General features: G+C 45.5%; 1 protein-coding gene across 4 annotated transcripts in view; it reads right to left on the bottom strand.

The window, feature by feature from the left end:
* The window catches only part of AEBP2 (AE binding protein 2), a 213,089-nt gene that overhangs the window by 95,425 nt on the left and 102,286 nt on the right, over positions 1-15,378 (bottom strand). For 3 of the 4 annotated variants that reach the window (XM_029597351.1, XM_029597353.1, XM_029597352.1), the window contains one exon: positions 2,808-2,932. In XM_029597351.1, the coding sequence (XP_029453211.1) occupies positions 2,808-2,932 (125 nt within the window). Of the gene's footprint in view, positions 1-2,807; positions 2,933-11,181; positions 11,242-15,378 lie in introns of those variants that run through there. The other variant, XM_029597354.1, reaches the window with a different exon arrangement.

Genomic DNA, 15,378 nt, shown 5'->3' with positions numbered 1-15,378 from the left:
GAAAGCGAGAGGCTGCGAAGGACCGAGAAGACTTAGGGCGGTCCTCTGGAAGCTTATGGACCTTGTCGTCAGCCAAGGAGTCCATAAGCTTGTCAAGGTCCTTGCCAAAGAGCATCTTACCTTTGAAGGGAAGCTTGCCCAGCCGGGTCTTCGAGGACTGATCAGCCGACCAGTGGCATAGCCAAAGGAGCCTCTGGGCAGCCACTGCCGAAACCATCGCCTTCGCCTGCACACGGACCAAATCGTAGAGGGCGTCTGACACGGCTTGTTCTCCCTCACCTGGCGGAAGCTCCCAGGCGCAGAGTAACTGTTGGACCCACTGGAGGCCCACCCGCATCATGAGACTGCTACAGCAAGACGCCCGAACCCCGAGGGCTAGGACGTCAAAGATGAGCTTCAGGTGAGCCTCCAGCTTCCGATCCTGTGAATCCTTCAAGGCTGTGGAACCTTCTACCGGAATCGTGGTGCGCTTGGCCACTGCAGAAACATAAGAATCCACCAATGGATATCGCAACAGCTCTAAGCCCTCTTCCGGGAGGGGATAGAGCTTATCCATCGCACGCCCCACCCTGAGTGTACCCTCAGGAGCCTCCCATTCCTGCAGGATAAGGAGCTTAAGCATGGGGTGGAAGGGAAAAGCCGAGGCCGGAGCCCTCCCAAAACCGGGTTCATATCCTTAGGGAGTGAGGCCATGAGATTATCCACGGAGGGACTTTCCAGACCCAGCTCCTCCAAAACAAAAGGGAGGAGGGGCTCTAACTCCTCCTTACGAAAAAGACGAAGGGCTCTGGGGTCATCCCCCTCTAGGGGGGGACATCCGCCGAATCCGAGGAAGCAGCGGGGTCCGAGGACCCGGGAGACACCGGGGGGGAGGGGGGACACCCCCGGGACCACCTGCACCCAAACTGGTCCCTGAGGCTCCGCGGCCGGTCCAGTGGTCAACGGCGCTGAACGAGGGATTTTTGGCGGGGGGGCAAGGGGGGCTTTCATCCAAGCTCATGCAGGCTAGCTAGATAAGATTTGTGCATGAGGACGATGAAATCCGCGGAAAAAGGGACCCTGGATTTGCCGGGGATGGGGGCGAGGGAAGGTCAGGACCCCCCCCCCCTCCTGGGGACCTGCGGGGGCCAAATCGGGGGTTAAATAAAAAAAATCCGGCCCCCCCAGCCCCAGGGAGCACTGAAATCAGCCCCGATGAAAAATCCAAGATGGCGGCTGTTCCCGGGCAAGGCCTAGCCATGCCGGGAGGAGTGAAGCCCCGGGCTAAATTTGCTTGTCCTGCCGATGAGGGACCTTCCCCACCCGGCAGGCAAGCAGTGCAGAGGCCCTGACGCGAAAAACGCAAAGAAGACAGCCCACAAGAAAGACAGGCTGTCAGCCGGGACATAGCTAAACCTCGGCTGAAGAAAAAAAGTTGAAAGAAAGCTTGATTGACAGCCTGCACAGCAGGAGAGAGCAGACGGGAAACCTGCTGCCTTCTGCTTCTCTGACTGCCGGTTCTAGCCCTACTCTGACCAGAAAAAAATAAAAAAGCTGGTCAACTGCTGCAAATAAGTTAGAGGTAGGTGAGTACCTGCAACTTATTGAAAGTTTAACACCTTTTAACTCTTTTTTTTTTTTTTTTTTACTGAGCGCAGCAGCGGGTTCAAAACCCTCTCGGCAGCCAGAGGGGGGAACGAGGCCCAGAGAGCGTCGGTCCCCACACCTGGAAGCGTCCACGAACTCAGGACTATGTAGGGAACCCCCTCCTGCAAAAGGGGACAAGCCCCCCTGAGCCGGGACGTCTCCCACACAAAAAACAGAAAGGCACTAAAGGCAGAAATTTCCTTCAGAGATCTTTTTTTTTTTTAAACAAGAACCAAAAGAAGTACTTGCTTGAGCCTAAAGAGAAAGAGGCTGACTAGCCTACAGCAGAGAACCGAATGGGAGATGCTGCACCTGCTGGAGATAGACGAATACTGAAGGGTGAGAGGATAGGCTCTGTCCTGATATAGGGCATCTTGCAAGTTTTAGTCTGTCTCCACCTGCTGGAAAGGAGGCTCAACCCACTGTCTGGACTGATCCGGGTACGTACAGGAACAGACAATTTAATCCTACTCTGTTTCCTGTCTTTTAACCAGTTTGTAATCCACGAAAGGACTTCACCTCCTATCCCATGACTTTTTAGTTCTTAGAAGCCTCTCATAAGGGACTTTTGTCCAATGCCTTCTGAAAATCCAAATACACCACATCTACCAGTTCATATATACTCATGAAAAGTAGGCTCTATTAGTTCTGCATTGAACTTGTTTGCATATCTTAAAAGATAAGATTGTATCAGAGTATTTTTAAATGTTACCTTGACCAGGTAAATGATTTCAAATATCTCCCAACTATAGTTATCCACGAAAAAAGTTATTTGCATGTATACTGGACACATGACAACCTATAAGAAAACTGGCTGAACTAGCACGAGTTTGAAACTTGTGAGCAGTGGTACTATGTATCCAGGCATCAGTCTTAGAAGATACTAATTCAGGTTGAAGCCTTGATGATTGGTGCTACTGCTCACAAGTTTAAACACTTATATTAATTCAATCATTATTTATGAGCTAGTGATAATAGCTTGGGAACTATCACCAGTAATCAGATGTGTCATTGGTTTGCACTATACAGCTTGAAAACTGTTTATCCAAACTGCTGTGTTTGAAGGCTGTCCCTAATTTTTTGTTTACACATTTTGATATAGTTATTTTAAATTTATGCTTTCCATTGTTATTATACCTGAGATATGCTATCAGTAATATTTCTAAACAAATAACACTTACGGTGCTATGAAATACAACACTGTGACCATTTCCTTTACTCTCTATCTGAGCCGAGAGGTTGAAGCAGATGGCTCGATGTCTTATAGCATCCAGGGTTTGTGCATCAAAAAAATCATGTGGTCTCGCTAAGAAAGGAAAACATACAAAACATTAAACTCAGAATATACTGCCCTAATTAATTAAAATTAAAAAATTTTCTAAAGCAAGCCTGTACACAGAGTTTGTTTTCTCAAGGTATTTTTTTTTAAAGAATTTTCAAGATGCAACATTAGTGTTACATCCATCCACTCCTTACACATTTTGCACTTTAGTATTCCATCGTGACATGAGTAACACATCTTAGTAACTTTTCCTCTTCATTCTAATAGATAACTTCATGAGCCATGACAGCAGATGACAATCACACACAAAATATAAGATATATAAACAGAGCTATTCTAATTCTTAATACACTATAGTTCAATCCTTTTTTAACTGATGGTATTAAAAACTGTACACATGTTCTGGCTAGAAACCTTTGAAGGGTTCTATGGGGGAATAAGCCATTGGCTCTCCTTGTTGCAGAAAAGAGAGCTACTCTGATGGATTTGGCCCAGGAGCACAACTTTTATTGCCCAGTGTTGAAGCATTAACCCCAAGAGGAGGAGGAGGGTTCCTACTCAGTGTTTGGTTCCATGGATATCATGGCAGAGGGTGCGGTGGCAGTTTTGCTCCTTGAGTGGAGCCTTTTTGGAGCATAAGTTGGAGGCAAGCAGGTTTGCAGGAGATGGGGGCTGCATCATTTGGACTCCAACTACTGGTACAGAGGGAGAGCCTATCTTTCAGATCGATACTCTAAGGCCGTGGTAGAAACAGTGCGGCAGTGTCAGGCGCATCCTCGTTCCCCGCACGCACAGTTCTCTTCACTTACCGCTCGATACTCTCTTCAAATTGCATGCAAATGCATGCCGCGGCTGCGAAGCCCTAGGCAAGCGTTAGGCCCGCGCAACCCATTTTACTGTATAGAGCGCCTATACAGTATCCTGGGTTCGCGGGCCTAACGCTTCACGGCCGCGCTGGTATCTGTCATTTCAAATGTCAGGTACCAGGAAGTGGACAGTTATGTTCCCTGATGCTCGGCAAACTTTCCCCCAGCCCCCGCTCACCTGCCCTGGCCCCGTCCGGTCTCCGGTGCAGCCCCAGTCCTGTCCCCTCCTCCCGAAGCAAAAAAAACAAAACAAAACACCGAAAAAGTAGCAAGAGAGCGAGGGGAGAGACGGGCAATCCTAGGCTCGGGCCTGCTACGGTAGTCCCTTCTCCTCTCCTCCCGAAGCAGGGCGCGAAAAGCAGCCTTGCTCCAGGAGGAGGGGAGGCAGTTTAAAGCGACAAAGCGACTTACTTTTGCAGCCCCCCCCCCCCCTCCGGACATCGGCGACGACCGCGGCTCCAGCCTCCAGCTGTCAGACAGACGCATCGCACGTGGGAAAGCGGCCCCTATGCGTGCAATTGGCTGCTCAAGACGTGACGTCACGACGTTTGGCGTCACGGCATGTGACGTCACGTCTTGAGCAACCAATTGCACGCATAGGGGCCGCTTTCCCACGTGCGATGCGTCTGTCTGACAGCTGGAGGCAGGAGCCGCGGTCGTCGCCGATGTCCGGAGGAGGGCTGGCTGGAGTAAGTTGCGTCTTCTCTCTCCTCCTCTCCTTGCGCTGCGGTCTGTCTCGCTTTACAGTGCCATCTCCGCCGAAGGTCCGCCGTGGTCCGTCTCGCTTTACACTGCCGTCTCCGCTGAAGGGGGGCTGCCGAAGTGGGGCCGCATTGGATTTTTTTTTTCGCTTCGGGAGGAGGGAGAGGACTGGGGCTACCCCGGAGACCAGCACCCATGGATGCGGCCAGGGCCGGTGAGCGGGGGCTGGGGGAAAGTTTGCCGCTTACCCTTACTCTTGCCTCTAACGCAGGGCTAGGGGTAGGCGATAAACTAACAGGTTAAACGCACAGCAAATCGGCAGGGAAAAAAAGCGATAGTTGGAGCGCGTGTCACAGTATCGGAGGGGAATAGCTAATTCCTTCATTATATAGCTAATTCGTTCATTTACATATCATATACATGCTGCGTGCGGAAAGGGTTATGCGTCTGTTTTAAGAAGCGCTAAGGACGCGTGAAACTGGAGACTATCGCCTTGCGCGTCCGAATTGTGCGCTCCCAGCACGTTACAGACGGGAAATCTTCAACCGCACGTTACAGTATCGACCTGTTTGTAAGGAGATAAGACAGGCGCAATAAACATTGTCTTTGGTTATTTCCAGGTGTGTCAATAGCTAAACCTTGAGTGGTCAGTTTGGACAATATTTGGAAAGCCACTGTGGCTCTGGAAACTAATGTCTCATTTTCAATATTTATCTTCTCTCAATTTCAAAATTTGAATCAAATTGTTACATTACAGATTCAGGTGGAAGTAAATAAGCATTTGGATTTGGCTGAAAAACAGGAAAAAGCTGAAGACGTTTTATAAAAGCTAATTCAATTTTACATGATAAAGTTGAGACTTGAGAATATGGTTAGGCATCGAACAGCTGATCTATTTAAGAAATAAATGTTAGAGATTTTTTTTTTTAAAAGATCCCAGAGAATTCTCCTCCCCTTCTTGTCTAGAGTTTATTTGCCTGAATGTGACTCAGGCTTTGGAGGAGGAAAGATAAGTCATTTGTAATTTTTTTTTTATATTTAAAATTTTTTATTATCCAGTATAATGTAAAGATTAAAACAGTATGCTAGAGATGAGAACAGCAGTACAAACATATAGGCAAATACAGAACTTTTGTGTTGCCTCAAGTATAAAATACATAACGGTTCCAGTGCAATATCTTCCTCAGGTTAACAGATATCCATATATAGAATTGCCATTTCCCACTCTTCCCTAGTAATCCCCGACTCTCACCATTTCTCAGAACCTCCTCATACTATCAGTTACGCTATTCCATCTGCGCTATGTATTGAATCAGCGGTGTCCACATCCTTTAAAATTTGCGTATGGTGTCTCGCCTCTGGGCCGTTAATTTCTCCATATAGCGTATTTGTCTTAATTTGCCTTAGAGCTGCGTGAGGGTGGGTTCGTACATTTCCACTGAGCGGCGATCACTAGTCTGGCAGCAGTAGTAAGATAATAAAGCATTTTTAGTTTTTCATCATCTAGATCTGGATAGGGGAGTCAAAGTAACCAGAACTCTGCTTGTAGGGGGAACCTGAACTCCCCACACTTTATCCACCAATCCTCGACAAGCACTCCAAAACCCCTGCAGCTTAGGACATTGCCACCACACATGCCAGTAGGTACCTCCCTGGGAACACTGTCGCCAGCAATTAGGTGAGCGGCCTGGGCACCATTTGGCCACTCTCACTGGGGAATAATGCCAGCGATAAAGAAGTTTGTATCTATTCTCCATCATGGATGCAGACATTGAAAATTGGCCTAGAGCCTGAAAACATACCTCCCAGTTATTGCGATCCCAGTGAGGGCCCAGGTCCCGGTCCCAAGCCAACAGATGGGTTGCTCTCCCATCCGTGGTATGTATCAATAACCGGTAAAGCTTAGAAATCCCTTTTCGAAAGTTTCGTGCCTAAAGGCAATACCCTTCAAACATCGAATGTGGACTGCTTAAATCGGAACAGGGCCCTGGGGATCCCAAAAAGTGTCGCAGCTGGGCATATGCTAAAAGGGAACCATCTCTAAAAGGGAACCATCTCTTGGCACCAAAGCTGTCCTAAATGTGTTAACCCCCGAGATTCCCAGCACTTAAACGTCAGGTTTTTCTGTCCCTCAACGAAATCCTGAAGGTGTTGGATTGGAGACAGGGCAGAGTCATTTTTGTTGCCTATCAATTTGTGTTTCCATTTTTTCCAGACCAGAGATGTCTGGATGCTTAAAGTAAAGGATTTCAATTCCCTGGGGGTGCTGGTCATTGGCCAGAATAAAGCCGGAATGGGCGTGCCCATCATTTGGCTCTCAATCCCAACCCATTGTTTAGGCGTTTGTAAATCATGGCTATCGACAATGAATTTTAATTGGGCTGCGGCATAACAGTGTACTAGGGAAGGTAGTCCCAAACCTCCGTCTCTATGTGTTTGGCTGAGAATCAGACGGGAGACCCTTGGGGGTCCTTCTATGCCATATAAAGGCAAACATTTTACACTGAAGAGGTCTCAGGTCCGCAACAGGAAAGGGACATGGCAAAACCTGAAATAGATAGCCAATTTTTGGTAAAAGATTCATCTTAATCGCGGCCACCCTGCCAAACCATGAAAAAAGTAGGCATTCCCATCTGTCCATATCGCCCATCCAGTTGCGAATCAGAGGTTTATAGTTTAGAGATACTAATTGAGAGGAATCCAAACTATGATTAACCCCCAGATACCGTAAAGGACCTGGGGTCCACCGGAATAGGAGCTCACTCTTACCTTTCCTCATCAGGTTCTCAGTAAAGTGCACAGGGAGAATTTCCGATTTATCGAGATTAACCTGGAATCCCGACACTCTTCCATATAGTTCCAGCATAGATAAGACCCTATGCATGGAAGTCATAGGCTGAAAGAGAGACAAGATAACATCTGCATAGAGAGTAATTTTGTGTCTCTCTCTGCCAGACTGGATCCCATATACCTCTCTTTCCCTCCTAATCCACTCCGCCAAGGGTTCTAGGCTAAGAGCAAAGAGAAGCGATGAAAGTGGGCAGCCCTGCCTTGTACCCCTCCGAATTTGAAAAGGCGCTGAATAGCCATGATTTATCTTAATATATGCAGACGGCTCACGATAGAGCGCCTGAATCCAAACTGCGAAAGGGCCCCCCAGACCCATCTTCCGCAAAACAGCAAATAGATAGGGCCAGTAAACTCTATCAAATGCTTTGTCAGCGACTAGGGTCATAAACACCGCCGGGGCATTAGTGGATTTAGCGATGTGTATTAAATCCATTATCTTTAGGATATTATCAGATGTCGCCCTACCTGGCAGAAAGCCTGCTTGATCAACATGAATAAGTGTCTATATAACCACTCAATCGAAACGCTAAAATTTTGGCCAAGATTTTTAAATCAACATTTATGAGTGAGATAGGTCGGTATGAGGCGCAGCTATTAGGGGTCCTTTCCCGGCTTGGGAATAAGCATAATCCCTACCATATTCCCATGCGGGAGGAGTGTTGCACCTTCCCTCAATTTATTAAGCATGGCTACTAATGGGCCCCGTAATAAGTCTCTGAATTTTTTATAAAAAAGAGGCATGAACCCATCTAAGCCTGGTGACTTCCCGGACTTTAAATCCTTGATAGCCCAATCGATCTCAAATAGGGATATCGGCTTGTCTAATTGGTGTTGGCCCTCCACTGACAGCTCTGGTAGAGGGATGGGATCCAAAAAAGTCACAATCTCTTCCTCGGAGTCACCTCCGGCTGATATAACTCCTCATAGAACTCCAGAAACCTGGCCCTGATCTCCGGTTGTTGCAATAGCATCGTTTCCTGTTTAGCCTTAATGCGATATATCATTTCTCTATTTCTTTTTATCTGTAGGCATCTGGCCAGACGTTTACTATGCTTGTCGCCAAATTCATAGTGCCGCTGTTTGAGGATATCTAAGGAAAAGGCTATGTCCGCCGCATCTAGGGCTGCAATCTCTTCCCGCTTTTGAGTTACTAATCGAACTGGAAAGGACCCCGGTTTCCCCTGTCGTCCTTCTAAATCCCTCAACTCTTGTAATAGAATTGCTTTCTTGGCCCGTTTCTGCTTTTTAATGATAGGCTATACTAATAAAATAGCCTCATAGGACTTTCAGGCCCTCCCCATTGTGCAATAGGAGAGACCTCTTTGTGCCCATTAAGGAGAAGATAGGTCTCAATCACTTCAGTGATACGATCAAAATATTTTGGCTCATGCAGTAATGAATCATTGAGCCTCCAGAATTTCCTTCCAGTATCTGCTGATGTCAGATTCACTGCCCAACTAACTGGGGCATGGTCTGACCAGGTGATAGGCTCGATATCTACCCTGGATGTATCTCCCCCAAGATCCTTAGTTATGAGAAAATAATCAATTCTGGTATATGAGTTGTGGGCATGTGAATAAAAGGAATAATTTCGACTGTGGGGAAAATACAGCCTCCAAATATCTACCACATTGCTGGTCTCCATAAAATGTTTCATGGCCTTACGCACTCCATGTGACCCTGAAATGGTCTGTGCAGAAGTATCTAGGGATGGGGAGAGGGCGATATTAAAATCTCCCGCCACAATTATATGCTGCCCAGGAAAGTGGTTGGTTTGATTTAGTACTTTTTCTGTAGTCTCCCTTTGCTGAGTGGGTCTGCAATAAACATTCACTAACACCAGTTCCCGATCATGAATTATGACTTTAAGGAGGAGAAAACGGCCTTGAGGGTCTGCATATGACTTAGAGACTTGTACCAATAATCCCTTGTACAAAGAGGATTCCCACTCCATTTTATCTCCTTTAATTTGTGGCTGGAAGGGGATACCTCTTTAAGACCATGACTCTTTCATGACAGCGATGGAGGCGAGTTTCCTGAAGAAAACTATCAATGCAGAGAGTCTCGTTAGCTCCTTAAACAACAGCTTCTGTTTAAACAGGGAGTTTAACCCTTTAACATTAAAGATAATGCAGTGTACCTCACCCATAGACATAGTGAACACCCAAGCCCAGCATAGTCCAAATAAGAAATCCTAAGTCACACCGTAGCTCTAAACGTTTCCTCAGATTCATTCCCACCTCTGGGTCGTCCCACTATTGTGTGTTCCTCGGGACCCCTAGATATGTCAACAGATAGTATATGTACCACTTAGTCACTCATCCCCCCTCCCCTCCACCCCCCCAATCTCTTGTACCCTTTTCCAACTTCCCTCCCCTCCCACCATTCCTTCCCGCTCCCCACCCCCTCCCGTTTCCCCTCCCCTCTGATCCGATCACCCACCAGAACGGTGAGCCCCTAAACCACGGAGGATAGCTCTCCTCCCTCCCCCACAGCCTAACTTAACCCATCCCACTGCTTTAAACGGGTGTGGCGATTTTATAGACCCCATAGTAAGTTAACTTTGAACATTTGAAGACTTAGCAAACAGTAAATACCAATAATAATTCAACATTACAAAAATCCAAACCGCTAGTAAATAGAACAGTCATCAGCACTGCTTCCTGGGGCGAATCCCAAGCTTTCCAGGGTTCCTCAATCTGGGTTCGATGAAGCAGTCCTGAGTCCCCATGACATGTCAATCAATGCCTTGCTCTCTGTTGTCGATTTGAAGTGACGCGTGTCGAAACTTCACCCTCTGCCATCCGGGCTATGTTCTCCTCAAGATGGCGCTCCCCGTGTAGCCCTGGGCTGACTCTCCAAATTTCGGGTAAGACGTCGGCTGCCCTTACCCATGCGTTGCCATTGCGGCTGGCTAGGAGCAGAAGCTTTCTGCTGTGCTTTATCTAGAGAAGTAATCTCGATGCCAGCCGCTTGTAGAAGGGGTATGGCTTCTGCCATTGATTTCACCAGAGATGTAACTCCTTACAGAGTAAAGGTAAGGCCCCAAGGAAAGACCCATCGATATCGTATACCTTCGTTCCGAAGGACTGCAGTCAGGGATTGCACCTCCCTTCGTCGTCGTATGGCCGGGGCTAGATAGTTATATATTTGTAGTTCGTGTCCCTCCCAGCTGAAGGGTGACACTCGTCGTGCACTGCGCATAATATCTTCTTTAATTAAATAACTGTGAAGGCAGATAAGATCTTTAGGGCACTACGGGGGGCTGCCCCCAATGCACGATGAGCTCGTTCTGTAACCACCTCTGTGTGCCTTGGTTTCTCCCCCGCTTCAGGGGCTGAGGATAGAAGGGCAGCACATTTTCCTGGATACATCCATAGCATTTGAATACTCAGGCTGCTCCGGTAAGCCCCTGATCCTTATGTTAGAGCGTCTGGACCTGTTCTCAAGGTCCTCCAATTTTAATTGAATATCCTCATGCTGGTTCTGTATTTTTTGGACTTCTGTGGCAAGCGCTGCCATCTTCAAAACCTGTCCTTCTACTATCCCTTCAGTGTCCTCCACCCTGCTGCCTAAGTCTCGCATGTCCTGCCGGATGCCTTCCAAATTAGTATTTACATCTTCTGAGTGATCGGATATCAGATTTAATTTCCGTGAACCATTTATCAAAGTCCTGTTTAGTGAGGGAGTTCACCGCTGCACCATTAATCGTCTCCACCAGTATACCAGGATCTGATTGGGCCTCCACATGTGGTCCTAAGGGTTTCTTTACCCAGGGCCGCATACCTGGATCCGTCGGCATCATAGGAATAAGCAAGCGAGGTCCACCGTTGTTTTTTGTTTTTGTTTTTTTTACTGGCCATAACCTCTAAAGTTCTTCCTATGCTGTAGTTCTGGGAGCAGCAGGATGAGATTCTACACAAAAAAGTTTATAGTTTATTTTATTTATTTATTTATTAAAGGCTTTTATATACCGACTTTCTTGATACAAATCAAATCAACTCTGTTTATATCGAACTAAGCAGTAACTATAACCAACCAATCAACAAGAGACAATTTAAAAGGAGCATAAAGTTACATTATAACAAGGATGCCTTAACTGGGAGTAGGAAAAAAGAGAGGGAGAACGAAGATAAAGTACTATATACAATAGAGTATGGGAGGGAGGCAAGGAGCCGACCTCATGATAACTTGTGAGCGTAATTAGCATTTGTTTATTTACATAAGTGATGGAACAGTTCTAAGTCAGGCTGTTGGGCTAGTGGCGGGGAAGGCTCGGCAGAACAGCCATGTCTTTAGTTTCTTTTTGAAAGTTAGTAGACAAGTTTCCTGCCTGAGGTCCGGAGGCATGGCGTTCCAGATGGAGGGACCTGTGATAAAGAATGTCCTGTCTCTGATATTTGAGTGGTGTACAATTTTGATTGGAGGAACATGTAAGGATCCCTTGTAGGCATCCCTTAAGGGTCTGGCCATAGAGTGCAATTTGAGAGGGTGTAGAAGATCAAGTGGGGTCTGATGGTGAATATTTTTGTGGATAATTGTCAGTGATTTATGGAGAATCCTGAAGTTTACTGGGAGCCAGTGAAGATCTTTTAGAATGGGAGAGATATGCGCTCTCCGATTGGTATTCGTCAAAATTCTCGCCGCTGCATTTTGGAGCAACTGGAGGGGTTTATAGTAGAAGCCGGGAGACCTTGCAAGATGGAATTGCAGTAGTCATCACAAAAATCTTGGAACGAGTTGCAAATAAACAACTAACAGAATACCTAAACAATAACAACATCCTCTCCCCATCGCAGTTCGGCTTCCGCAAATCTCGAAGCACGGAAACCCTCCTAATCTCATTAACGGACTCCATCTTACTGAATCTTGAAAAAAGACAGCCTTGTCTTCTCATCCTCCTAGACCTAACTGCAGCATTTGACACGGTAAATCATAACACTTTAATAGATCGTCTGTCAGACATTGGTATTAGAGATGTGGCCCTCAACTGGTTCAAATCATTCCTACAGAACAGACATTATAAAGTCAAGGTCAACAAGGAGGAATCTCAACCAGTCACCTGCAACTTGGGAGTCCCACAAGGATCTTCACTCTCACCAACCTTATTCAATATATACCTGCTCCCACTCTGCCAGCTCCTCCTCAACCTAAATCTTATCTACTACTTATACGCAGACGATGTTCAGATACTGATTCCAATTACCGAATCTCTCCAAAAAACTCTGGACTTCTGGAACTCATGCCAACAAGCCATCAACAACATGCTCACAAGCCTCAATCTGATCCTCAATCAAAACAAAACAGAATACCTCCTCATCTCCCAAGACGAAACCTACACACACCCAATTACCAACCTATCTTCTCAATTAATATTGTCACCACAAGTCAGAAATCTAGGAGTTATACTAGATAACCAAATGAACTACAGATCTCTCATCAAGATCGTAAAGGATGGATTCTTCAAATTACAAGTCTTAAAAAGACTGAGACCTCTCCTCCATTTTCAAGATTTCCGATTAGTTCAACAGGCAATCATTCTTACTAAAATAGATTACTGCAATTCACTCCTACTGGGCCTCCCTGCTAACGCCATAAAACCTCTTCAGATGTAGTAAAATGCTTCAGCAAGGATCCTAACCAAGACTAACAAAAGAGAACACATCTCACCCATTTTAAAAAGCCTACACTGGCTTCCCGTCAAATTCAGAATACTCTTCAAAAGGCTCTCATCAATCCACAAGGCACTACATAACATCGCCCCACTCGAGCTCAAAATCCCTCTCAAACTCCACACCTCTACCAGACCAGTGAGACAAGCCTACAGAAACAACCTTCAGATTCCACCGATGAAGTCAGCATTAAGCAAAAGAGCCTTCTCTACAGCCGGTCCCAAACTCTGGAACGCTCTCCCGTCAGACCTCAGATCAGTGCAATTCCCCACTACATTTAAAAAAAGACTTAAGACCTGGTTATTCAACCAAGCTTTCTGATAATCATCAGTCTGCGGAACTTTCCCTGCCAAGGATCCCTTCTTTGGTAACCCCCCTAGAGAACTATATAAATCATCTCTAGTACTCTCTATTACCCCCCAAAGAACTCTCAGGTCATCTATGAATCCTTGGCAGTCTAAAAAAATCAAATACCCAGCCTTATACCTATCACCTATTTATTTAGCCTACATTTGGCTCCGTAGCATTTACGTTATGTTATTAACCCCATATATCTGTATCCAAGTTCCTGCTACCTGTTCATTGTAAGACATTAACTTGTCAATGTTTCTGTTTAGAATGTAAACCGAATTGATCAGTAACTCTGTTATTGGAAAGTCGGTATATAAAAGTGCTAAATAAATAAAATAAAAATAGTCAATCTTGGAGAACAGAATGGCTCTGGTATGCCAATCAGAAATTTGGAGGGAATTTGGTCCAGAGGGTGGGTCGAAGGTTTCATTCTTTTTATCAGATTTTCCACCTCTATAGTGTGAGTAGGATCAAAGGATTCCAAGCTTATGTCTGTGTTTGGTAGGTGGAGGGTATCCAGAAACAGTGAGTTTTGGCTGGTAGGTAATCTAGCCAGGGTGTTTGAGATTTTGTTCTGAAAGAATAAGGCCAGATCGTTGGCCTTCGATTGGGCTGTATTGTCTGGGATAGTAGGGAGAGCAGTTTTGGTGAGTTCCGATATGTACGAGAAAAGAGCCTTTGCGTCGAATATCATATCGTGGATACGGTGGGCATAGAAATCTCTTTTTGTTCGAAGCATTGTCGTTCTGTAATGGTGGAGGGCGGCTTTGTATATGGTTAGAGAATGGGGATTGGGATTCTTCCTCCATTCTTTTTCTGTCTTAGGTTTTGCTTCAGGGTACGGAGCTCATTAGAGAACCATGGCTGCTTGTTTTTTTTGAGAAGGATTTATGGTTTTTTTTGACAGTGGGCATAAGTTATTGGCTATCGTTTCAGTAATACTTTGCCAGGAGGTAATAGCAGAATTGGGGTTAGATAGATCCAGGTTAGGAAGTTCTTTGATTAGAGAATTGCCGAGGTCTTCTGAAGGACATGGTTTCCTGTAGTACAGAGTGGTTGCCTGAAGGGGTGCAGAAGATCCTGTCAATGACCTGATGGTGGAGGTGATCATGAAATGGTCTGACCATGGAACCGGGAGGCATAGAGGGGGTGAAAGTGGAATGAGGTTGGAATTTGTGAAGATAAGGTCAAGGTTGCTGCCATGGGAGGGAGAGAAGTAGGGCTAGACATCCATGCTGGTTGATGACGTCACATTCCTCTCTGTAACCTTGTTAATTTTGACCTTGACCAAGTTAGAGATGGGAATCCCTCATATGCTTTTTAAACGTATGACTTATTTCTAAAGTGCAGGCTTTTCCTGGTGTATCTAAATTTATGCAGAAATGTCATTGGCAGTATATTTTACTGATGTTTATTTATTTATTTAAAAACTTTTCTATACCGTCGCTAAGTTATATACCATCGCAACGGTTTACAAATAGGCACATAGACTAAGGTAAGTAAATGTGGGATATCTTACATTCTAACAGGTGCCAATAAAGTTCGGTTACAATTTCATAAATAAAATCATTATTTGAGTAATGATGGTCAAGTCCAGGTATATTATTGAGTTACTATCGCTTTGAAATATTACTTCTTAAAAGTAGGATTGATTAAATTCATTCTCATCTGCATTACCTTGTACTTTCATTCTCTACCCTCCACACTCTTTAGTGAAGGCTTTTTTAAAGAGCCATGTTTTTAAATTTTTCTTAAAAGTTTTGAGATTATTCTGCAATCTGAGTTCGGGTGGCATCGTGTTCCATAGTATGGGCCCAGCCAATGATAAAGCCCTTTCTCTCACTTGGGTTAATTTTGCTGACTTTACTGAAGGGATTGTTAGTAGTGCTTTTGTTTGCTGAGTGGAGGTTTCTTTGTGGAATGTGTACTCGTAAGGCTGTGTTTAGCCAGTCTGCTTCTTTATCATATATTAGTTTGTGTATGGTGCATAAGGCTTTGTATTTTATCCTGTATTCGATGGGTAACCAAT

The sequence above is a fragment of the Rhinatrema bivittatum genome, chromosome 4, assembly GCF_901001135.1.
Source record: "Rhinatrema bivittatum chromosome 4, aRhiBiv1.1, whole genome shotgun sequence".
In the NCBI taxonomy this organism is placed as follows: domain Eukaryota; kingdom Metazoa; phylum Chordata; class Amphibia; order Gymnophiona; family Rhinatrematidae; genus Rhinatrema; species Rhinatrema bivittatum.
The sequence above is the reverse complement of the archived record's forward strand: the minus strand, read 5'-3'. Positions and strand labels throughout refer to the sequence as shown.